At 40.7% G+C, this 26205-nt stretch overlaps 2 protein-coding genes across 6 annotated transcripts; both read left to right on the top strand.

Moving 5' to 3' along the window:
• Window positions 1-1002: 1002 nt before the first annotated feature.
• LOC311277859 (uncharacterized protein) lies at window positions 1003-10685 on the top strand. Of its 4 annotated transcripts, none has more exons than XM_084388324.1 (4): window positions 1044-1137; window positions 2686-2831; window positions 2988-3250; window positions 9119-10685. In XM_084388324.1, exons 3-4 carry the CDS (start codon window positions 3193-3195, stop codon window positions 10072-10074), a joined length of 1014 nt encoding a protein of 337 aa, XP_084244450.1. In that variant the 5' UTR covers window positions 1044-1137; window positions 2686-2831; window positions 2988-3192; the 3' UTR covers window positions 10075-10685. The 4 variants fall into 4 exon arrangements, with proteins under 4 accessions (XP_084244452.1, XP_084244450.1, XP_084244453.1 ...); XM_084388327.1 differs by having other exon boundaries at window positions 1050-1137; window positions 3131-3250; XM_084388326.1 differs by lacking the exon at window positions 2686-2831 and having other exon boundaries at window positions 1003-1137; window positions 3131-3250.
• Window positions 10686-13720: 3035 nt separating this feature from the next.
• LOC311277868 (uncharacterized protein) lies at window positions 13721-25540 on the top strand. 2 transcript variants are annotated; one of them, XM_084388341.1, is made up of 3 exons: window positions 13721-13753; window positions 22213-22332; window positions 23726-25540. In XM_084388341.1, exons 2-3 carry the CDS (start codon window positions 22275-22277, stop codon window positions 24571-24573), a joined length of 906 nt encoding a protein of 301 aa, XP_084244467.1. In that variant the 5' UTR covers window positions 13721-13753; window positions 22213-22274; the 3' UTR covers window positions 24574-25540. The 2 variants fall into 2 exon arrangements, with proteins under 2 accessions (XP_084244467.1, XP_084244466.1); XM_084388340.1 differs by lacking the exon at window positions 13721-13753 and adding an exon at window positions 17482-18137.
• The last annotated feature ends 665 nt before the right edge of the window (window positions 25541-26205 follow it).

Genomic DNA, 26205 nt, shown 5'->3' with positions numbered 1-26205 from the left:
ATCTAGTCGACTGATGTTGTTCATTATGCTCGTGAAACGTGAACTCGCTACTGACTGGTTTTTCACATTACAATTTGTGAAGATTATGATTTGTGTTTTTATTTAATTTGATGAGAAAATGAAACGTTAAACATATTTTTAATGCATGCAAATCACATCTAATGTAAGCAGGGTTCTAATGACAAATAAGTTCCCTTCTGTTAAACCACAACCCCCCACCGTCCCCCATTAGATTAACCAGCTATTATGTAAAACTAATCATGCTATTGGAATATTAAAATCCTATGCATATGATAATTAACGAACTATAAATAACAGGAATTGACCAATCAGAACTCAATATTAAAACAGTTCAAGCGCATCACTTGACATTCTTTTAAAAGAAGAGGACAGACGGTATGATATTTCTTTGATTAGTGTTTAAGGACATTACCCTTTTAAACATTAAAAGCAATAACGAACCGCTTAAGTGTGTTGATTCAGTAAGGGGTCATTGTCTTGCTTTGAGTTTTTGAAAGTGAATGCAATCACAAAGGTGATAATGCACACATATGGTTGTAAATTTAAATAAAAGGTAACCATAGGGCCGAAATAAAGATGTTATAATAAAATCATATTAATATATATATATATTTATTTATTTATATTAAAATTATGATAATTATGTGTAGGCTATTTAAAATAGCATAAATACAATATATAAATAATAGTAAAACTTTACAATAAGGTTTCATTTGTTAACATTAATTGATGTATTACCTAACCTGAACTAACCATGAGCAATACATTTATTACTGAAGGACTATTTATCAATCTTTGTTAAGGTTAGTTAATAAAAAATACAACTGTTTGTTGTTTGTTCATGTTAGTGTAGCAAATTAGGCAGATATTTGAAATTTGAATCTTTATTCCAATCAAACATATTCGAGGAGATAAATAGTGTTTGTATAATCCCTGGGTTGTTTTGTATAGAATCTATGAAGGTTAGTTTCCGCCAGTAGAGGCGCTCGAGCAACCGAAGCAATGACACACACCCGAGTCTAGGAGAAGAAGAGAAGTGAGCGAGGGAAGGGGACATAAACAGGAGAAGTGGAACACAGCCGTTCATTCTGCTCTAAATCTGCTGTTTTTCAGACTGTGAGTACATTCATTTTATCATTTTATAGGAGAAATCGAAATTTAAACGACTAAACGAGTCTGTTCATTTAGTGAATCACTCAGAAATTAATCGAAATGAACCGACTGACGTTGTTCACTTCATACGCTCGTGAAACGTAAATTCGTTACTGACTGTTTTTAACATTAGGCTATAGTGAAGATTATGAGTTGTGTTTTCATTTATGTAATGAACAAATTAAACCTGGTAAACAGTTTTTAATGTAGGGATGGGGATGTAGGGAACTATCGCGGGGTTGTAAGACACGCTAGCAAATAAACTTTGTGCATTTACTAGTTGCCATATCAACACTGTCACTGTATAGAGAAGAAAATGCGCCAAAATGTAAAAATCTTTGTGACATATCACTGAACATTTATTTAATCATAGCAAAAGTTAATTTCTTTCAAGTTAAATTTTCATCTCTGTCTTTTGTATTTATTTATTTTAATCTCTAATCTGTTATTTAACAAATTAGATACTGCTAGTTCTTTAATGCTGATCTCGCAGGGTTTAAAGGAGAACTCCGGTCAATTTTAACATTGAGCTCATTTTTTTGTACATTTGGAGTGCTGTCAATACAGAGAACAACGACAAAAATCGGTGTTGCCTAGGCTACACCGAGTTATTCTATTTTTTAAATTTGCACCCTGTTGACTTCAATGGGGCAAGTAGTAAACCTGCTTTTAGCCTCTTGACATCCTTGATGTGTCATTACAAGTGCACAGAAAATGTGAGTGATTCCTTCTGAGTGAACACGAGTGAATCTGACTGCAGTAGATGTGAAAGATATGTATAAAAATTATGTTTTTTAAGCCAGCGCAAATACCTGTGTTTACATCCTGTTTTCGGTTGAAGTCCAAAGTAGTCGATTGCCGAGTTCACGCGCGTGATCATAGCAACTAAACCTATGCGCGTGAACTCGGCAATCGACTACTTTGGACTTCAACCGAAAACAGGATGTAAACACATGTGTAAACAGGATGTTTTTATACATATCTTTCACATCTACTGCAGTCAGATTCACTCGTGTTCACTCAGAAGGAATCACTCACATTTTCTGTGCACTTGTAATGACACATCAAGGATGTCAAGAGGCTAAAAGCAGGTTTACTACTTGCCCCATGTTGTTCTCTGTATTGACAGCACTCCAAATGTACAAAAAAATTAGCTCAATGTTAAAATTGACCGGAGTTCTCCTTTAAGTCACAGTTGTGCGGGTGGGAAATGTTATAACACTGCGTTACAGTGTCCCCCAATTAGAGCTATGATACTCTATTAAATATTTTTATGAATTCTATTAAGAAACCATGAGAACAAAGCCGAATAAAGACTGAGAGCCAATGTTCAGATTTTATTATTTATTATTATGTTTTGAATTATGCTGCATAGCTGTGTTTTGCCCTGTGTTTGTTGTAAAAAAAAAAAATTCAAACTGTTTCTAACCAATGAGAGTTTAAAGCAGAACTATGCAGCTTTGCCGATTTCTTCGCTGTTTTCTCGCTTTTTGCACGTGGGTTTCTCTATAGAGCTCCCCCTACAGCTTCGGAATAGATATTTGACAACACTGTTGTCAAAACTCGTTGGCGACTCTCCCCCCTCCCATCTTCTCCCGCTCGTCATGTGCATTTGTTTTCAAAGAACCCGGCGAACGCATGGAGCCATGTCCACTGAGGTATGTATGATACACAGAAGGCTAGCATATAAATGTTTAAGATAGTGTATGTGTGCAGTGCCGTAAAGCAATTCGTTACATTGCGAGACCTGATATCACGCGATACTTCCTGACGCCGGCGGCCCAAAGTTAAAAGTGTGGTTTTTCCGCTCACAGACGCTCGGGGGGTGCGAGAAGACCACCATTCAACCCGAAAAAAGTCATATAACTATTCCAATGACTCCGAAGCTGTTCGGTTAAGGTAAAAAAGTTATTTAGTTCACCTTTAAATGCCGGGAAATATTCCCATCTTTCCACAGGAGAAGAAAAATCAAGCTGGAGGAATTACTCCAGGAGAAACTACTGACATACTATTGTAAAGATGGAGTTTGAGGAAGAACCCTGCAGAATAAAAGATGAAGATACAGAGGAACAAACAGGTTGGTGTTTTCCTTTATTCTCTTTAATGACTGATGGTGAATATTAAGATGAAAGCTCACATTTCCTCCTGAGACCCAGGCATAGACTTTATCCTCTGTAGAGGACATTATATTTTAGCGAATTTCTCTGAGATCATTCATGTCACAGTCCTGTAAAGAGCATATTCAAGGCTTTTCAGAGATACCAAATGTTTGGAGGTTTTACCATTACAACTTCAACTCCTTGGTCTTTAAAAATGACTGACATTGACTGAATGATCAAATTTAGCACTCTTATGGAAATATGATCATATTTTGTGTGTCTGAGTTCCCTTACGAGAACAGTTCTCTCGTACTGCGTTGCAAACGCTATGGGAAACTCCTTTCTCGAGAATGATTGAAGCCTTTATTTTAAAACGCATTGCAGCTGCACAGCTAGAGCATCATAGCTCGAGTGCTAGCGAGCTGATTGGCTGTGCTGCAGCAACTGCAAGAACCTATGGCGAGTTGGCAGAGGCGAGCGGTCCAATCGGAGTGCCTGGCACCTTGCCAGCCTCGAGCGAGCCAAAATAGGCGTGGCTGAAGAGAATAAATTCAGAGAAAACTCGCCATATGACAGATTTAATCTCCTTCAGCTCGAGCTCTGTTTCTCACCTCGTTTCGCTGACCTCTCCGGATAAGAAGCCTTCTCGCCGTCGAGCAGCCCTTCAGCGCCCGGCATTCCTCACCCAAGCTGATCGTTTCCCTGTGGCATCCGACGAGATATCCTTTACAAACTTTCTATTTAAAAGAACAGAGCACGTTCTTTCAAATGCCGCTCCCCGTCTGCGGATCCTGCAGGATTCCCCTTCATGTGTCTGACGGACACACCTAGTGTGCTGTCTGCCTCGGTCCTGAGCACGGCGAGGCAACACTCACTAAAGGCGGCTGCCTTTCATGCGACAGCATGCCCGTCTCGGAGCTTCGATCCAGGTTCGCTCTCGCTACTTCTGACACTTCTCCTGTGTTATTCGCAAAGAGCGACCAACGCCCCTCTCTCAAAGCGGCTGCACTCATCTCTTTCGGCAGATCTGCAGAGGACCTGGATGACGCAGTTTCTGTGGCGGCGTCTGAGTGTGAGGATTGGTCGGGCTCTGTGGACCCCGTTTCTCCTTCTCAGACTGAAAGAATCGACACCAGAGCGAGCTTCTCCGCATTGTCACTCACACTGTCGATCAACTGGGTCTCGACTGGCTTTCCCCAGAAGAGCCCGCTAGAAGCCGCCTTGATGAATGATTCCTGCCGGGGCGCCAACACACCAGCATGCCGCTCCATTTTTCCTCCATTTTCCACAATGAGCTCACTAAATCCTGGCGCGCGCCCTTTTCAGCGCATACGCGCTCTTCTGCTTCTACCACGCTCTAATCTGTTGACGGCGCTGAAGAGAAGGGCTATGTGAAGCTCCCGCCACTTGAAGCGGTCGCCACTCATTTGTGCCCTCCCACTGCAGGCAGTTGGAGAACAAAAGCGACGCACCCGTCTAAGCTGTGCAGAACTACTTCCGCTATTGCTGGTCGCGCCTATGCCGCCGCTGGTCAAGCCGCTTCTGCAGTATACACCATGGCGATCCTCCAGATGTTCCAAGCCAATGGACGAGTCGGGACCCGATCCAGACGCCTTCAAGGACCTTCGCAGCGCCAAAAAAGACCACTGCCCAGGCTATCGGCCGCAACGTGGCCAGCCTTGTTGTTCTGGAGCGCCACTTATGGCTGAATTTAACTGAGATCAGGGACGCGGACAGGACCGCCTTCCTCGACTCACCGGTCTCCACGACAGGTCTCTTCGGCCCTTCCGTCAGCGGCTTTGCCGAGCACTTCACCGAGGCTCAGAAAGCTTCCAGTGCAATGTAGCACTTCCTACCGAAGCGCTCCAGTTCGGCTTCACGGCGCCCCAAGAGTAAGCCGCAGCCAGAGAAACCAGCGCCGCAAGTTTACCAGCCCCGCCCAGCAGCTGAGACCGGCCCACGCTACAAGCCAGCAAAGCACTACCCGCTCCCCAAGCGCCAAGGTCCTCGTCCAAAGCTCACACTGGACCACGAGCCTAAGAAGCCGTCCTAGCCGGGGGAAAGAGGGGTTCATGTCCCACTGCGGCCGGACCACCCCCGAAGATCGCTCGAGTGTCTCTCACAGCCCCCTCTTCAGTTCAGGCGGTTGGAGTAGTGTTAAATGCAGAACATGGGCCCATCATTTGTCACGCACCCCTGCACTGAAACGCTGTTTTAACAGCGACCCACACAAAGCACAAATCAAGCAAATTTCCTCACATAAACCTCTGTCAGGTCGAGTCCCCGAGTCTGGGCGCTTCGCCATCAGATATGATCCAGCCACTGGCTTATTGGGCTCTGCATTGGCAGGCCATTACCGAAGTGTCAGATTGGGTGATGAATATCATAATGAATGGTTACTCGCTTCAATTCGCCCACAGACCTCTGCGCTTTCGCGCTATAACTTACACTTCGGTAGGGAGCACTATGGCTCATGTCCTCCGCTCCGAAGTATCAAATCTGCTGGCAAAAGGGGCTATTGAGATCACAAAGTCGGCTGATCACAAAGCGAGTCGGGCTTCTACAGCCGTTACTTTCTCGTTACGAAGAAAGACGGCGGCCTGAAACCCATTTTAGATCTCAGACACCTGAATAGGGCCCTCATGGTTAGGCCATTCAGGATTCTTACGACCAGACACATCCTGGCGCAGATCCGCCCAGGAGACTGGTTCTTCTCAGTAGATCTAAAAGATGCTTGCTTTCACATCCAAGTGAACCCCCATCACAGGCCTTTCTTGAGATTCGCCTTCGAGGGGCAGACATATCAATATACAGTCCTACCATTTGGACTGGCTCTAGCGCCTCGTACATTCACGAAGTGCATGGATGCATCTCTCTCTCTCCTGAGACAGCGGGCAATGCATATTCTGAACTACCTCGACGACTGGCTCATACTGACTCAGTCAGAGGCGGAGTCCCATACTCATAGAGCCTGGCTCCTTGGCCATCTCGAAATCCGCAGGCTCAGGGTAAACTTTGCCAAGAGTGTGCTGTCCCCCAGCCAACGGATCACGTTCCTGGGAACAGTTCTCGACTCCATTCACATGAGAGCATGGCCCACTCCAGGCTGGGCTCTGTCAATTCAGCGGCTCCCCCGCGTCATTGAAAGTGGGCTCCCGTGTATCCCTCAGAACGTTTCAAAGGGTTTTGGGACTTATGGCTTCAGCATCGTCAGTTTTCCAGCTAGGCCTACTGCATTTGCGCCCCCTTCAGCTGTGGCTAATGCCTCAAATTCCACCCCCGGACAGTTCTTATGTTATGGGAAGACTTCGGCAAGGCAGAGGTAGACCTCTTCGCCTCAGAAGGCAACTCTCATTGCCCAATCTTCTTTTTAAAGAAAAGGGACGCGCTGGCCCACGAGTGGCCCAGCCTCCCCCTTTATGCATTCCCTCATATCTCGATGCTCCCTCAGGTCATCGAACGGATCAGGAACACAGAGTGCGCAGTCCTTCTTGTAGCCCCCCTCTGGCGAACCCAGATTTGGTTCCCGGAGTTGATGCAGCTGTCCACAACAGCTCCATGGCCGATCCCGCTGAGCAGCGACCGCCTCACGCAGGCAAACAGGACGATCTGGCACCCCTGTCCCGACTTGTGGGCCCTTCATGCATGGCCCCTCAACGGGTACCCCAGGACCTCCCAGTAGGTGTCCTGAATACCATATTGGAGGCTAGAGCTCTGTCCACTAGGCGCCTCTACCACCACAAATGGTCAGTGTTCTCCAGCTGGTGTGTAGCTTGGAACCTCGACCCACATAGTTGTGAAGTACCAATGGTGCTTACATTTCTCCAAGAGCTGTTGGACGCGGGGCACTCCCCCTCCACGCTCAAGTGTATGTGGCAGCTATTGCAGCTTTTCACTTGCCGGTGGCTGGCTCTTCCTTGGGTAAAAGTGACCTCATCGTTCGCTTCCTTAAAGGGGCCAGGAGACTTAACCCGCCTTGACCACCATCGGTGCCGACCTGGGACCTTTCCCTGGTTCTATGAGCTCTTAAGGGACCTCCCTTCGAGCCACTTCAGTCGGCTGATCTAAGATCCCTCTCTCTTAAAACCGCTCTGCTGTTAGCACTAGCGTCAGTTAAAAGAGTTGGGGACTTGTAAGCACTCTCCACGAGCGATTCCTGTCTTGAGCTTGGACCCAATAACTCCAAAATCGTCCTTAAACCAAGACACAGATATTTACCAAAGGTGCTCTCAACTCCGTTCAGAGCCCAGGTTATTTCCCTATCAGCTCTTCCCATATCGGGAGAAGATAGCGATGCTCTGCCCTGTCAGAGCCCTGAGAATCTATCTGGAGCGTTCTGCCTCTTTCAGACAGTCTGAACAGCTCTTTATCTGTTTTGGGGGCCGCACCAAAGGGCTACCGGTCACGAAACTAACACTGTCAAGATGGATGCCATCTCCCTAGCCTACACCTCGCTGGGTCTCTTGTGCCCCATAGGTGTTAGAGCTCACTCCACAAGCGGCATGGCTTCCTCTTGGGCTTGGTCCAATGGAGTCCCGATCGAAGACATTTGTGCGGCTGCCGGTTGGTCTGCTCCGTCCACATTTGCAAGATTCTAGAATCTAGAGATTCCCGCCTTGCAGGCATGAGTTCTCTCTATTTAAGTCTCTGGCTAGTCTAACCCAGACCTATGTATGAACCAGGTCCCCTCCCGCGGTGGCCTTCATACCCTTTTATGTGGCGAATATCATTCTAAGGGCCCGACATTCTGGTCCATTATGATTTAGACTACTCTGTTATTGGTCTCGGGTCTCCCTGGACACCTTCAGAGTAGTCACTGGCGAATAGCACAGCGTTTTAAAATGGGTTCCCATAGCGTTTGCAACGCAGTACGAGAGAACCGTTCTCGTGAGGGAACGTACTTGGTTACTTACGCAACCTCGGTTCCCTTAGAGATAAGGGAACGAGTACTGCGTTGCCTGCCGTGCTATTTCGCTTAAATCAGGTGCTTCGCTTCAGTCGATTTAAACCTGTCATATGGTGAGTTTTCTCTGAATTTATACTCTTCAGCCACGCTCGAGGCTGGCAAGGTGCCAGGCGCTCCGATTGGACCGCTCGCTAGCACTCGAGCTATGATGCTCTAGCTGTGCAGCTGCAATGTGTTTTAAAATAAGGCTTCAATAATTCTCGAGAAAGGAGTTTCCCATAGCGTTTGCAATGCAGTACTCGTTCCCTTATCTCCAAGGGAACCGAGGTTACGTAAGTAACCAAGTACGTTTATTTATACCTGAGTAATTTTCCAATTGTTTGTCATTAAATAAACATCTCATGTTATGGGGTTTCCAATCAGAATATGAACGAAATATTCGGAATATATTCAGATTATTATGAAACAGGGCACTGATTTCATACATGTCCTCTGTAGAGACAGCAGGACTTACAGCATGTTTATCAGGCATTTTGGGGAGACACAACAAGTGAAAAGGGAAAGAAATTTTAAATCAGTATTCCTATGAAATATGAGATATTCTTATGAAACTGTTTTTAAGTTATTACTCCCATTTTTTTTAATTACATGTTGCCACAAGAACATTCATATTCAAATTAAATAAGTTGTATAGAATGGGACTACACATTTATGGCAATTCTACACATATTGCATAAAGTAAGATAAACTGACATAAACTAAATTCACAAAGGAATCTCTTATATTTCTGGTTCTCGTGAGAATATAACAATACATCTAGAACTAGGTACTAGTAGACTCAGTAGTGAACGAGATTTGTGCTACATTTTTATTTCTTCCTTTCTCATTTTCCTTCTTTGATTGAATTTGGGGAATTTATTATTTAATATGTTGATTTTAGACCCGATGGAAGTGAATAAAGACAAATGGCATCATTTCACTAATGAAGATGGAGAACTGACATATACAAATGAAGACAAACATCTATTTGAAAAACCTCATCATTTCAAAAGTGAAGATGGAAATGAAGTCGTTTCACAGACTGAAGAGAATTTCACACAAAAACAAGCTGAAAATTTTGGAGACAAAGAATTTTTCACCTGTTCTGAGTGTGGACTTTTTTACGTGCACAAATCAGACCTTGATAAACACATGAAATCTCACACTGGAGAAAATTTGTTCATTTGCTCTCAGTGTGGAAAGACTTTCACACGTAAATCAACCCTTAACAGACACACGAGAGAACACACTGGTGAAAAACCATTCACCTGCTCTCAGTGTGGAAAGAGTTTCAGTCATAAAGGAGGCCTTAATGTGCACATGAGGACTCACACTGGAGAAAAACTGTTTAAATGCTCTCAGTGTCGAAAAAGCTTCACTCATAAAGGAAGCCTTAATGTGCACATGAGAATTCACACTGGAGAGAGGCCTTATACATGCTCTCAGTGTGGAAATAGTTTCACATCCCAAAGCGTTCTCACCACTCATCTGCGCCGTCACTCTGGAGTGAGATCATTCAGCTGTGATCAGTGTGATAAAACATTTGTTTTGGCATCAAGCTTAAAAACACACCTTAAAACTCATGCTGCTGTGAAGCCTCACTTTTGTTCTTTTTGTGGAAAGGGTTTTTCACGATTGCAGAATTTAAAACGGCATGAGAGTGTTCATACTGGTGTGAGACCTCATTGTTGCTCTGACTGTGGGAAGACCTTCACTACATCCAACAATTTAAAAACACACCAGAGAATTCATACTGGAGAGAAGCCGCACCAGTGCTCTTCATGTGGGAAGAGTTTCACCCAATTATCTACTCTACAGAAACATGAGAAAAACCGTTGCCCGACATTTTCTAATTAGCAAATGTTCATGTTCAGATTCATCACTTACAAGTAAATAATTTGACATTTAGATTAATCAAAAGCTGGATAATTTGCTAAAATTAGTAGTGAAGTTTGATTGTTTGACAAGGGGAACCTTTGGGGAAGGTCAAAATAATAGAGTATATGAGGGATTTGGGTAAAAGTGGCAACAATAGTCCATTAAATCTTAATCTATATTTCAAATAACTTGTTTTAGATGTATAGACATGATGCGTTAAGATATGAAAGACTTTTTTGCATTGAAAATGATTCTAATAAAATTGCAGACAAACAGCAAATGCATAACAGCTTTAAGAGCTTAGCAGCTCTTTTGCCACTCAGTCCTGTGCATACCCTCTATGTAAGCCCTGTGTTTTCACTGACTCTTTGCAAAGTCTTGTTAGTGTCACACTGCATTTCTGAGAGCCCTCCCTCTGGTTATCCGTGTTTTGGTTTTCATTTTCTGCCTGGTTTCTCGGATTTCCTCATTTGACTGTTTTTCTGCTCTGTTGTCTCTTTGTATTATCTGTCCTGTGTTTTGTCCTGTTGCCTGTTTTATGGATTATGATTCAGAATTTCTGTAATAAACGACTGCAGTTGGATCCTCAACCAGTTTCAGAGTATTTTGTGACAAAAAGATCTAGATGTGAATAAATCGCTGGGTCCAGACCATGTTGCTTCTCTGCAGCTGATTTTATTTCACTTCCGTTGACATGTTTAATCTCTCCTCCTTCAACCCAAAAATGAAAATTGTCATTTATAGTCTTTTATTTCTTTGTTCCATTGAACACAAAAGAAGGTATTTTGAAGAATGTCAATAACCAAACAGTTGATGTGCATTGATTTCCATAGCATTGTTTTTTCCATACATAGAAGTCAACGGGATCCATCAACCGTTTGGTTACCCACATTCTTCAAAATATCTTATTTTGTGTTTAGCAGAAGAAAGCAATTCATACAGGCTTGAAACGACTTGAGGGTGAGTAAATGGGTAAACTATCCCTTTAATGACACAGACGGCAGCAGGAATATTAGGCTGATGTCACTTTAAGACCGAAAGCACGGATTCAATATACTGTTACACATGCGACTTATTTCCCAATTGTTTATGTTCACTTAAGACATAACCAACAGTGTTTAAGTGAATACTCACCAAGCTGGACATTTTGGCAAATTTCTGTGTTTTTAAGTGTTTAGGCACGAACCCAAAGTTCACTTTTCTTCTCCATGTTTCACTCAGTCTTGAAGCGCGCGCACAGAAAGCCGCTTGATGAACATTGACTTTCGCCTCTTAATGCAGTTAAGCAACTCTTTTTATTATTGAGTATGTCCTGCAGTTTAGCGACAGTAGACTGTATTTTACGTCAATCACTGATCTACACATCACTTCACTACACTTTACAATCACATGGTTTGGCTTTAAGTTTGGGCTTTTAGGGAGGAGCGAAAGGTCGGAAGGTTTTCAGTCAGATTTAATCGAGGTTGTTAAAGGGTTAGTGCACCCCAAAATGAAAATTCTGTCATAATTTCCTCCTGTAAACCTGTAAGACCTTCGTTCATCTTCGGAACACAAATTAAGATATTTTGACATCATGAGCTTTCTGACCCTCTATTGACAGCAACACAACGACCACTTTCAAGGCCCAGAAAGGTAGTAAAGACATCGTTAAACTAGTCCATGTGACTCCAGTGGCTTAATGTTATGAAGCAATGAGGATACCTTTGACAGGCCCGAGGTGGGTAATCGGGAGAATTCCCGGTAGGCCGCTTCACTTTTGGGCCGGACGAAGTTTTTTGTTTTTTTTGTTTGTTTTTTCACATTTGTCATGTTAGTTACATTAGGCTACACACGTTCCGCATTCTGACACCGCAGCGCACAGCCTCTGCATGGGTTGTACCATGTGAGGGAGTTCTCCCCTCCCCTCCGATAGAGTTGGTTGGGTCCATAGCCGTCTTTTCCAAAACGTTTTCTCGGGTACTAGTAAGCTACCGCGGCACCGCCTACCGATAGCTGGGCCGGCCCTACCGTAACGGTACGCGTCAGGGTGGATGGATGGCAGGAAGAGGCCAGGAGGGGCTGAAAACGCCAGGTTGAAAAAAAGAAAGGCATTGGAGGAGGATGCTGCCAAATGTGCCAAGCTTACAGATTTATTTTCAAGAGGACAAACACAAATGGCAACAGGTAAAGAGAGATAGGCCTAGGAATGATTAGCATTAGCAACGCTGCAACGTAATTATTCGGCTAATACCGTTGTAGTGTTGTCAACCTATTCACAAGCAAAATATAAAACTTAATTAAAATATTTGCCTTTTTGTATCACCCAATACATGACGATTCATAGACTTTGCAAATATTATGCAATTTAATATTGATAACAAAATAACACCGTCACCTTTTGTGTTCCCGGTCAAAAATTAATAAACACAATAGTAAGAGCTGAACTGTTGCTTCATTTATCCAATTTGGAAAAAGTGCTCATTTGGAATTCCACCATGGAAAAAGTGGGCCGGTTTTGGGCCTGAAACTCCCAGGCTGAAAAGTGGCCCCACTCCGGCCCTGGCTGTTGACGTAGTAAACGCACTGCAGCGCTTCCGGGTTCTACGTCAGAATGCTGGCTATGTATTTGCCGCATCACGCATGTGTCGCGGTGCTCACGTGACTAGCGTCGGCCAATAATGAGCCGATGTTCTGACGTAGAACCAGGAAGCGCTGCTGTGGCCACAAAGAAAGTTAAGATTCCTTGAAAACGGCACCATATCTTGTGTGTTGGAAGCATGTTCATCACACATTTTTTTATTATCTCACGTTCAATTGATGTCTGATTACAGCAATTAACCCTCAATATTCTTTCAGCTTTTCTCTGAACTGAATTTAAGTATTTATAGTCGAACAGTGTTGGGAATATAGAGCTCATTTCTGATAATGACACCACTTTTGAGAAGATAAATTCAGTATTTGTTTAACATTTAGAGTCTGTTGCCAGAAAGTGTTTGAACCTAAATCTCTGTCTCACAGGTATAATATTTTGGTAACATTTAACCTAACATCATCATTATTTCATACATCCAATTTGTAACCATATCAACTTTAGTTAATATTATTATATTAAACTTTGTATTAAACTAAAATATGTTATATTATAAACAATGTGCAAACTACTTGATTAAATGTCAAGACTGATGTCCTATTGAGTTTATTTCTGTCATTGATATGCATGTATGCCGGTGGCTTTAAATATGTGTACATTTATGTTATTATTAGTTTTTAATTGGTTTTATTTGTATATATTTATTTTTCATTTAAACTTAAAAGTCATGATTTAGTTTGTTTCATATATTGTCTCCTGCTTTCTCAAAAAAAAAAAAAAAATCAATTCATGGAATTGTTTCTAAAGACTGTTCGAGCAAAAAAAAAAAAAAGATTGAGAGTGATTGTAAGTGTGAAGATCATCTGCTAAATGAGCAACAACGACCACAATTCACTCCTTCAGTCAGTGAAGCTCCCACAGCCGTTCATGAGAGTTTAAATGCTGGGGAATATTCCCATCTTCCCACAGGAGAAGAAGAAGCAAGCAGGAGGAATTACTCCAGGAGAAACTACGGACATACTATTGTAAAGATGGAGATTAAGGAAGAACCCTGCAGAATAAAAGATGAAGATACAGAGGAACAAATAGGTTGGTGTTTTCCTTCATTCTCTTTAATGACTGACGAGGAACATTAAGATGAAAGCTTATAATTTATAATAAAATGTCCTGGCTCTTCCAAGCTTTATTATGGCAGTGAATGATTGTTTCTGTTTTGAAGTCCATAAAAGTGCATTTATCCATGATAAAAGTGCTCCACGCGGCTCCGGGGGGTTAATAAAGGCCGCCTGAACCGAAGCGATGCGTTTGTGTAAGAGAAATATTCTTTTTATGGACTTCAAAACTGAAACAATCATTCACTGCCATTATAAAGCTTGGAAGAGCCAGGACATTTTATAATCTTAACACCGACTGTATTCGTCTGAGACTGAAAGAAGAAAGTCATATACACCTAGGATGACCTCAGGGTGAGTAAATCATGGGCTAATTTTCATTTTTGGGTGAACTATCACTTTAAGATGAAAACTGATATCTAAATGTGAATAACAATACATCTAAAACTAGATAGACTTGATAGTAAACTGGATTTTGCTAATTTTTGGCTTCCTGATTTTGTTTCTAATTTGTCCGTCTTTAATTGAACTTTGGGAATTTAATGCTGATTTTAGACCCAATGGAAGTGAATGAAGACAAACAGCATTTCACAAATGAAGATGGAAACACAGTCGTTTCACAGACTGAAGAGAATTTCACACAGAAACGAGCTGGAAAAACTGGAGTTAAAGGATCTTTAACCTGCTCTGAGTGTGAAAAGAGTTTCAAATATGAAGCAAAACTTAAGAGACACATGAGATCTCACACTGGAGAAAGGCCTTATACATGCACTCAGTGTGGAAAGACTTGCGTTCAGAAAGGACAACTAAATGTGCACATGAGAATTCACACTGGAGAAAAACCGTTCACATGCACTCAGTGTGGAAACCGTTTCAGTCAGAAACATTCTCTCAGAGATCATCTGCTCCGTCACTCTGGAGTGAAGCCATTCAGCTGTGATCAGTGTGATAAAACATTTGCTTTTGAATCAGGCTTACGACAACACCTTAAAGTTCATGCTGCTGTGAAGCCTCACTTTTGTTCTTTTTGTGGAAAGAGTTTTTCACGACTGAAGAATTTAAAAGATCATGAGCGTGTTCATACTGGTGTGAGACCTTATGTGTGCTCTGACTGCGGACAGACCTTCACTACATCGGGCAACTTAAAAACACACCAGAGAGTTCACACTGGAGAGAAACCGTACAAGTGCTCTTCATGTGGAAAGAGTTTCACCCAATTATCTAGTCTACAGAGACATAAGAAAAAGCATTAAGCTGAAGGTCTCTAAATGAACATTTTCAACAAGCACAAATAAAGGTGAATTATTGTATTGCTTTTATTCTCCCTCTTCGTTTGAAGCAGATTCTGTGTCTCATCATCAGGGTAAATCAGTGTTTCTGTATAAAGTGAACATTTACATTTGACTCTAGCTGGCAGCATTGTTTGTCATTCTCAGTCATTTCAAGACCATGGATGAAGAAACGGTTTGTCAACTCAACATGACATTCAAAATATTTGTACTGTCATACACACACAGCATATATGTAATTTCAGTGTCTACAGTTAAGTATGTGTATAAAAGATCTATAAAAGGTTCTCAGACAAACACATTTTGGTCATTTCTGTAAAAATTGTAGCTCATATTAAAAATATTTCAATATCCTTAAAAAAAAAAAAAAATCTTACATTTTAAGGGCTAGTATGATTATTTCCCAGAGACATAGTGTTGTCAATGTGGCTCTATGAGTAAATTGGTAGGCCTACACATTTTCAATAAGGCCATCCTTTAAATATTCTTGTTTGCGGTAACCCGACCGACCCTGTCAATTTAGGACTGACCCTATTTTTTTTTTTTTATTCCTTTTAGTAGCCTAGCCTACAACTTAACTTTTTTACTCTTCAAACAACTAAAACAAATGCAATAAAATAATATTAATTATATTTTAGTAAGTATTGTATATTGCCTATAGGCCTACATACAAACGTAGGCTACATTATTTCTTTTAAATAAACACCCGTGGCGTCATCTATGATTATTAGGGCTGTAACGATATGCGATATGAAACCGAAATCGCGACACTCAGATCCACGAACCTGTGTCGCGGTGTGAGAAGGCAGAATCGCGACACACACCTTCCAACTCCCAGAGTTATACTTCCAATCCATATCCAATGCTACCACACATCTTTAAATTACTATTGGCCAACTCCAACGTTATGGACGTGACATTTGCAGTCAATAGCCTACTTTAAATTATAAATGCTCAGAAAATGCATTTAATACCAATATAGCCTATTGAAACGTCTGTTTATATATCCATACTCACTTAATAAAGGAGTCCAGACATTAGAAAAATATCAGACTACAGATGTGTTTTATATTTAATATGAGGGAAATACACATGCGTTACGGTTACGGACGTGACACAAAAAATCTTTAACTTTTAGGTGGCAAAATATTTTTTAGTAATTCTGTGAATTACACTGCGCAAACCAAGAGTGATACTAGCCTACTCACCGGATGAAGAAGGGTTGGCTCTCCACAGAACATAAAATATTTATTTTGCGTGTTCGCGCGCATTTATGAGGAAAAAAACAATGTTACAGACGTGACCCCTCTGAAAGCGGCACTAAAAGACTGCTTTAAAACTTTCACAGATCTCAAACAGGCATTTAAAACACCAAATATTAAGGATTGGCATATCGAGAAAAATAATATTCGATAATAAATTTCTCTGTAGGCTATAGGCCTATGTGTTGTAGCCTATGGTCATTAAAGAAAACGATTTAGTTTCATATTAATTTTTAAATAAAATAATTGTTTTTTAAATTTCATCTATGTTGATTATATGAAAAGTGAAAAGCATGAGTAAGATCATAAGATGCGCAATATGCATATCTATAATAGGGAAGCATCTAAACTTCAGGCTCAGGTCAGTTTAGTTCTGGTTCTCAACAGCCCTATAAGCTTGTTTTAAAATCATCAGCATCAGAATTTTCTTACTCATTGGTGGTTATTTTAAGTTTAAATATAGTCATAACCAAAAATGCTCTTATGGTAAATCAACTGTCCTCAATAAATATTGTTTCTAAAATAATATTTTAATGTGTTATTATTATATATATGATCCCAAATCAAACACATGTGGCGGGATAAACAGTGTTTGTCTAATATAAGCCAAGATAACAGATAAATATCTTAATCTATGAAGGTTAGATAATTTAATATTGATTGGTTTCCGCCAGCAGAGGCGCTTGAGCAACCGAAGCAAGTGTTGCCAGATTGGGCGGGTTCCCGCCCAATTGGGCGGTTTTGAATTTGATTGTGCGGGTAAAAAAGGGTTTGGGCGGGTGGACAAAATTTGGGCTGGTTTGGGGTCAGGTCGGCGGTTTTCAAACATCTACATTTTAAAGTCTAATTGATTAAAAAACTAAACTAAAGTGTGCATGTAGTCCATAAAATCAGTCATCATGACATTACTGTACACACACGCGCGCCCATGCAGAGTCAGCTGGCGTTAGTGTTGACATCACCGACGAGCACGCACTTTTAGCCAATCAGTGATCAGCAGGCAGATGCGATTGAGCGCGATAAGTTGTAGCTGTATATTCAAGTGATCGCTAATGTCAAAGTGATAGGCTAGCTATAGCCTACTAAACAGTAAGTTTTATCTACACAGTAAGAGTAAGATAGTGAGCAACTCTAAAAACGTAGGCTACACCTGGTGGGAGATAGATGGTGAATAACTGAGGAGAGCACAGTTGAATGACTTGAAATTAAATGAAATATGGGACGTGAAATATGTCCATGGCCATGTGCACACTAACCTAACCCAGACATCGGCAACTTTTACACCATCCAGATTGCACTATACTCGACCCTGACAGCTGCTGAAAAAGGTTTGAATCAACGATGAATGAGTTTGACTGCTAAATTCTGCGTTATGTTCTGCAATGTGTACTTCCGAGGGTTAAAGTAATCGGTTCATTTCTTGATTGCCGTTTTGACAGTGTCCATCTGGACATTTTAGTCATATTGGCTAATTCTCCTTTATTATTGCCCTGTTTTGATCTGTTTTCCTGGAATTTTATTTTTTATTTTATTTTATCATTGTTATTTTGTTTTAAGGAGATAAAAATTGTGCTTATCAACCTTGAATGACATGGTAATGAATTTATATCATATTATTTTGGCGGCAGTAAAATTTTGGGCGGTTTTTTCTTGTAGTGGGCGGGTTTTGGTGAGCTTTTGGGCTGGAAATCACTGTCCCAATCTGGCAACACTGGCAATGACACACATCCGAGTCTAGGAGAAGAAGAGAAGTGAGCGAGGGAAGGGAACATAAGCAGCATCATTGACTGCTCTTGCTGTTTTTCAGACTGTGAGTACATTCATTTGATCATTTATTAGGAGAAATCTATTTAGATTTAGACAAACGACTAAACGAGTCACCCAGCAAACACATTTACGTTGTGGCAACGTCTCTGGCACGTTGCATTTCTGCTATGGCAACGTCGCTGTATACGTGCTCGCAACATTGTAACAACGTAGAATTGTAAGACGTGACAGGGCTGTAGCAACGTTGTTGCGCGACATTCAGCAACTGAGAGACGACGTTCTGACAATATTTTTATATGGTGTATTTTGTTAGATAATTATATACTTTTTATCATTTATTGTTTATCTATATTATTTAATGGGGCTATCAACACCTGCAAGTGTAGCCTACACTTTAAAGAGTAAAAATGACAGAAGGTTTCGTTAATTCAACTTTATTAAAATTGCATATAATCAAATTGCACTTCCAAAAGTCATACATTTGTGGAAAAAAAAAACATGAAAATAACCGAATACACATTTATTTTAAGTATAATAAATAAAACATGAAAAGCAAAGGCAGATCAGAACATTTAATGAACAAAACCGGGTCTGTATGGCAGACAGTAGCCGAGCAGGTGTCACCGGGGAAACATATCCACAAATCCAGAGGAGCAAAGAAACGAATGAGACTAAATAGCGGAAAAATCAAACGAAAAACTAAACAGTGCGAGCGATGCTTCATTAATCACATTAGAAATTAAAGCTGTAGGTTGTGTTTGATAGCTGAGGTAACTGTTAGGCTAAACGCAATACTCACGTATCCTTGCTCGATGATGAATGAGAACACAATGAGCCCAACAACAGGTGGTTGGAATTTAAAAGGCTGATTTTCCCGCTTCAGGGCAGTGACGAGTACATTATGTAGTCCAGTGGTTGTCAAGACACCCTAGGCACAACCTTAAGCAATGGCCCTGAACGATGGTTTAATGTCAACATTGTGACAACGCTGTAACAACTTCACCACACAACGTAGTTATAGCAACCTTTTGGCCATGTTGTTAAAACATTGTTAGAAGGTTGGCTACGTTGTGCCAACGTTCTGTGTTTGCTGGGCAGTTGATTAAGTGAATCACTCAGAAATGAACCGACTGATGCTGTTCATTACGCTCGTGACTGGTTTTTCACATTACAATTTGTGAAGATTATGATTTGTGTTTTCATTTTATTTGATGAGCAAATGAAACATGTTAAACATATTTTTAATGCATGCAAATCATATCTAATGTAAGCAGGGTTCTGATGACTAAAAACTTCCCCTCTGTTAAACCACAACCCCCCACCGTCCCCCATTAGATTAACCAGCTATTATGTAAAACTAATCATGCAAATGGAATATTACAATTAGGCTATATACATATGGTAATTAACGAACTATAAGTAACAGGAATTGACCAATCAGAACTCAATATTGTAATGGTTCAAGCGCATCACTTGACGTTCTTTTAAAAGAAGAGGACAGACGTTATGATATTTCTTTGATTAGTGTTTATTAAGGACATTCCCCTTACATAACATTAAAACCAATAACGAACCGCTAAAGTGTGTTGATTCAGTAAGGGGTCGTGGTCTTGCTTTGAGTTTTTGAAAGTGAATGCATTCACAAAGGTGATAATGCACACATATGGGTGTAAAGTTAAATAAAAGGTAACTATTGGCCTGTATTTTAAATACTTTCAAAATAAAGATGTTATGATGAAAGCACTTTCTATATATATATTAAAATGATGTTAAAAATGATGTGTAGGCTATTAAAAATAGCATAAAAAATATAATATATTAGGGCTGGGCGATAAAACGATAACGATAATTATTGCGATATAATTTTTTACCGATAAAACGATATCAAGATAATTTTTATGCGGCAAAAGCGGAACGAAACTCATTTGAACCGCGCGCCACACGGACCATTTAGAGCTGATGCGTTTACTCTGATCGGTCTCGGTCATGAGATCCATTGAGAAGCGCTTGAATTCAGCGTAGAATACAAATGTCTCAGTGATTTAAACCAGTTTAAAGGCAGATGAAACAGCGCTGACGAACAGGAGAAACACTGTGTGCAACGATACAGTCAGAAGGCTTTTCCATCTACAAATTCCCATCATTTATGTTTATATCATCTGGTGTTTCGATCTGGTGTTTTTTTTCCTAACGTCATTTTAAGTCGAAAATTTCAGGACTTCAGTCGACCAAGATTTTCTGTGGTTGATTACAGCCCTAAACGTCACGGATAGTTCCTATAGTGCTGGTTTAGACCCTACTGTGAAGTAGGAGCTAAATTAGTTCCTAGAACTAAAATCGTTCCTAGTTCCTGCAGTGCGAACACACCAAAAACCGGAAACTTACGCCAATAGTTCTAGGAACTATGAAAAGGTTCCTCCGGTGCGAAAGTCCCTAATGTCATGTGATGTTTCCCCTTCTGCCATTCCTGATCTTCCCATCCTTGCATCACTTGTTACAGCCTCTGCTATAACACTCACTTTAAACTTGCTCATGCTTGGCTGCCCTAACATTTTTTTACCGGTTGAACTAAGGGCATTTCTGGAGTAAAAGTCTCCTGTATGGCAACTCTGTTTTGCACCACGCTGTTCACTTTTTCAATGTTATCTAAAAAAATCACCACACAGCGCTATTCATACGAGAAGCTGACATTATGCTGTCTTACCTGCAACATTTCCGACCTCCAAACTGCACTCTTCCACTGAGCAGTTCATCGCAGTTGCCATTTTAATGTTGGCATTAAAATTGCACCTGTGATGAAACGGCTTTATGAAAAGCCGTTCATAACTTACGCGTTCTGAGGAGGACGCCATTGTCAATCAGCACACGCTGGAAGACCACGCTCTTGAGTTTACCTCAACTTCCTGTTACCCTCAAACGTAAATACGCAAAATAATTTATGCCAGACACCAAAAAGCAAATTATAGGGAGGAAAGAAATGGTTCATGCGTTCCATTCAGAAATGATCACCCTATTCTTTTCGTCTTTCCCATCCACTGTTAGAGGTTTGAAGCCCTGAAAAGTGTGGGGCTAAAAGATAATAGTCATATGGAACTCATTTGATGATTAGACTATAAACTTCAGTGCCCGCTTAAATCATAATTTAGGTAGTTTGGCACGCACAGATTGTTTGCGTGTGTGTGTTTGTGTGTGTGTGTGTGTGAGAGAGAGAGAGAGTCTGGGGCTCAGAGCCTCAGTCATACATTTACATTTACATTGAATCATTTAGCAGATGCTTTTATCCAAAGCGACTTACAAATGAGGAGAACAATAGAAGCATAGAAGCAAACAAACCAACATTTGTCCTCTTTTTAAAATTTGCACCCTGTTGACTTCAATCACTCTGAAGGAATCACTCACATTAGCTGTGCACTTGTAATGACACATCAAGGATGTTAAGAGGCTAAAAGCAGGTTTAGTACTTGCCCCATTGAAGTCAACAGGGTGCAAATTTTAAAAAGAGGATAACACGGTGTAGGCATCACCGATTTTTGTCGTTGTTCTCTGTATTGACAGCACTCCAAATTTACAAAAAAATGATTTTTCATATGCATTTTTCATATGATTCGGATGTTTCATATGCAAATGTTTTAACAGCGGCGATGTTGTGTATTGTTTAGGGTCCTTGCCACCACGAGACGAATCGGCATTGCAAATTGAACACGTAGCTGGACTTGAATCGCCTTCTTTTGATTGAAAGTACTGCCAAACAACACTTTCTGCTCACGAGTTTCATTTTCACTTTCTCACAGCCTCCTGCATTCGAACAGTCCACCTACGTAAATACCTTCCCATAATCAACGGCGGCGTGACGTCAACCAGCGTAGTGCAAGCCTAGGGTTCGGTTCGGCAGAAACCGAATCCCGTCAAAAAGCCCAATATTCGATCGAATCCAAATCCTGGATTTGGAGTATTAATGGGTCATATGTTGATGAAAAAGATGAAAAAGGTTGAGTTAGGCAGGTCAATCTACCAGCAGGGAACAGTCCAGGTAAAGGCCAGTGAAAGGGATTTTGTGCTGGTTGCAGAGCTGTGGTCAGCAGGTTTAAATGCTGGGGAATATTCCCATCTTCCCACAGGAGAAAAAGAAGCAAGCAGGAGGAATTACTCCAGGAGAAACTACTGACATACTATTGTAAAGATGGAGATTAAGGAAGAACCCTGCAGAATAAAAGATGAAGATACAGAGGAACAAATAGGTTGGTGTTTTCCTTCATTCTCTTTGAAGACTAGATTTGTGCTACATTAAAGCCTCATGCACACCGGGACAATTATCGTGCGTGCTTATCGCCAGCGTTTTTGGAGACATTTTTCGGCGTGTCTTTGTGCTCATACCAAGCGATTTTCGATGCGCAGGGCCGGCCCAAGCCTTTACATGGGGCCTTTAGCAGAATCTTATGTGGGGGCCCATGGTGCCACCAATATGATTGACTATTGTCAATGCTTGATTATTCGCAGACTACAAAACACACAGATTATCAGTGTCACTAGTTGTAGCTGTGTTGCTTGCATCAATGTCTGCCTGGCATGTTTTTACCTTTCTACGGTTTTAAATTGTAATAGTAGCCAACCCACAAGAGTGGCCAGGTGATAATTTGCACTTTAATATTCAAAGTCTTACAGTATTAAGTGGCATACTTAGTGTGTCGCACACCGGACGAAAAGCGCAGCGCCACGTCTTTAAAATTCAAACACATTATCCTCTATGAGTGTACACACACCGGCGGCGTCTGTCCGCGGCGCCCAGCAACGGCTCAGGACCTTGTTCAAAGTCCTGCCACGCCATTTGCATAGTTTTATATTAAATTTACATTATATTTGTCTCAAATCGTCGTTAACATATATACTGACTTCACCCTGTGCTGCAATATACATTTAGTTTTACATTCATTCACAGAAATCAGTGGACGAATGTAAAAAAACCCTAGTGGACGGCGGGGCCCCTAAGCAGCCGCTTAGTTCTCGTATAGGGAGGGCCGGCTCTGGCGATGCGCCAAGTGAACGTGCAAATTCACTCCCAGAATCCTATTTGATCTGTAATTCCTCTCCATAACAACTCCCACTTATCGAGATTTTTGTAGTCGCTGTGACATTTGTCATAAAGTTCTTTGTTTTCAGACACCAAAGAAACCAGCAGCTCTACATTCATCTTGCCTCGTTGCATCTTATTTTTCGTCTACTTACTTCCTCTTCGTCATCGTCTTCTATCAATGTGTGCTCGGCAAGACCGTTTTTATTTTTGCTTGAGCAAGCACCATAGACATAATATTTATTATAGTACTATAACTTCAGTAGCTCCAGGCACGTGAACAAAAGCGCTAATCTCATTGGTCGGACAGTTTTTTTAACGCGCCGCGTCAAACCAGAAAAAAAACAACCCGAGGCGCTTTATTTATTTATTTAATTACACTTTTTACGCCTGCCGTTTTGCGCGTCAGTGTGCATGCTCACATTGGTGTCTTTTATTTAGTCACAAGGCGCTAAATGTCCGTGAAGAGTGCGCACGATAATTGTCCCGGTGTGCACAGGGCTTAAGAATGAACTTTATTTCTTTGTTTCTCGTTAAATTTTAATTTAATATGTTAATTTTAGACCAGATGGAAGTGAATGAAGTCAAACACCATCATTTCACAACTGAAGATGGAGATCTGACAGATAAAAATGAAGACAAACATCAGTTTCAAACACCTAATCATTTCAAAAATGAAGATGGAAATGCAGTCGTTACAAAGGCTGAAGAGAATATCACAGAAAAACAAGCTGAACAATCTGGAGTCAAAGGATCTTTAACCTGCTCTGATTGTGGAAAGACTTTCACATATAAATCACAACTTACCAGCCACATGGTAATTCACACTGGAGAAAAACCGTTCCCCTGCACTGAGTGTGGAAAGAGATTCATACATGAAGCACACCTTAAGACACACATGACATCTCACTCTGGAGAGAGGCCTTATGTATGCATTCAGTGTGGAAAGAGTTACATTCAGAAAGGACACCTGAAGGTGCACTTGAGAGTTCACACTGGAGAAAAGCCTTATTCATGCACTCACTGTGGAAAAAGTTTCAGTCGCAAAGAGGATTTAAATGTGCACATTAGAATTCACACTGGAGAAAAACCGTTCACATGCTCTCACTGTGGAAAGAGTTGCGGGCACAAAGCAAACCTGATGAGACACATGATATCTCACACTGGAGAGAAGCCTTTTACATGCACTGAGTGTGGAAAGAGTTTTATTCGGAAGGGACGCTTTAATGCGCACGTGAGATCTCACGCTGAACAAAAACTGTACACATGCTCTCAGTGTGGAAAAAGTGCTCTCAAAGATCTCATGCACTTTCACTCTGGAGTGAGATCATTCAGCTGCGATCGGTGTGAGAAATCCTTTGTTTTGGCATCAAGCTTAAAAGCACACCTTAAAACTCATACTGTTGCGTAAAGCCTCACGTTTGTTCTTTTTGTGGAAAGTGTTTTTCACAACTGGTACATTTAAAAGTGCATGAGAGTATTCATACTGGTGTGAGACCTTATATGTGCTTTGACTGTGAGAAGACGTTTATTACATCCAGTGTCTTAAAATCACACCAGAGAGTTCATACTGGAGAGAAACCGTACTCATAAGAAAAAAACATTGGCCGAAGTTGTCTTATGATCAAAGTTCATGTTCAGATCCATCACTTACAAATAATACATTTACAAGTAAGTAATTTGACATTCAGATTAATCAAAATGTTTTTTCTTTTGGGTCTGTAGATTAGATAATTGGGTGAAACTCTCTCCACATCTTTTTCGGCAACACTTGATCCATTAATACTAACTCTTTCTTTCCTCTTCTATATCATTTTTTTTTTATTTTTAACACTGCATAAGATTAAACTGGGAAGGGTCATATCATTTACATATTTTTGTCCTATTGTTAGTTTAACTGCTTCTATTGTTTTCCTCATTTTTAAGTCGCTTTGGATAAAAGTGTCTGCTAAATAATTAAATTTAAATGTCAAAAGCTGGATAATTCGCTAAAATTAGTTGGGAATTTTGATTTGTGAAAGTGGATTTGCAGTTATTTTGTCAATATGTTGAATTTTGGGATAAAATCATTCCCTATATATTGCATTGAAAACTCATCAATTAAATATTTACCTTCTGAATAATTGTATGTTTTTAAATAAACACGGGCAAAAACTATTCAAGTTTTAGGGCTGGACGATATATTTAACATTGATATAAGTGATTACCCGAATTTAGACCTACCTTTATTGTATTTATATAAAGCGTTCACAAGCAAATTATCTTTATGTATTTCCCTGGCGTCAAAATCAGCCACACATAAATGTTAGGAAACACGATTCCTGGCTGCATGTCAATATCCATGGATCACTGGATCTTTGGTAAGTTGTAAAGAACACTACTGAGTTTTTCACTACACACTTTTATTTTAAACCGATAATCGCTCATGTTTTCGCAGTTTCCTCTATTAAATTCAGTCATGTAGCAGCTCTTTTGCCAATATGTTCCAATATACTGTTACACATTCAACTTATTTCACTTGTTTATGTTCACTTTAGACATGAGTGTTTAAAGGAACACTTCGACTTTTTGGGACTTTAGCTTATTCACCGTATCCCTCAGAGTTAGATTAGTCCATACATATCTTTTTCATCTCCGTGCGTGCTTTAAGTCTGTTTGACGCACCCACCGCTAGCCTAGCTTAGCACAAAGACTGGATGTAAATGGCTACAGCTAGCATACTAATCCCAATAAGTGACAAAATAACGGCAACATTTTCCTATTTACATGTTGTGATTTGTATAGTCACAGTGTGTACAAATAACAAGGTCATATGAGACACAGACATTTTTTAAACGTTTAAATACTGGGAACTATTTTCTCAGAAGGCGAAGCACTGCTACTTGGGCGGAGTGATTAGCGCAGCACCCGAGAAGCGCCGTGGTGAGGAGCAGAGAGTTCGCTCAGAGTTGGAGTAATAGAGTCAGCAATTACTAGATAGTAAATGCAAAGTTTACAATCATGGGTGTTCGCTGTATTGTAAAGAGCTGCGACAATAAACGGG

Source organism: Rutilus rutilus (genome assembly GCF_951802725.1).
Source record: "Rutilus rutilus genome assembly, chromosome: 18".
Taxonomy (NCBI): domain Eukaryota; kingdom Metazoa; phylum Chordata; class Actinopteri; order Cypriniformes; family Leuciscidae; genus Rutilus; species Rutilus rutilus.
Note: the sequence above shows the minus strand (reverse complement) of the source record. Positions and strands in the feature narration are given on the sequence as shown.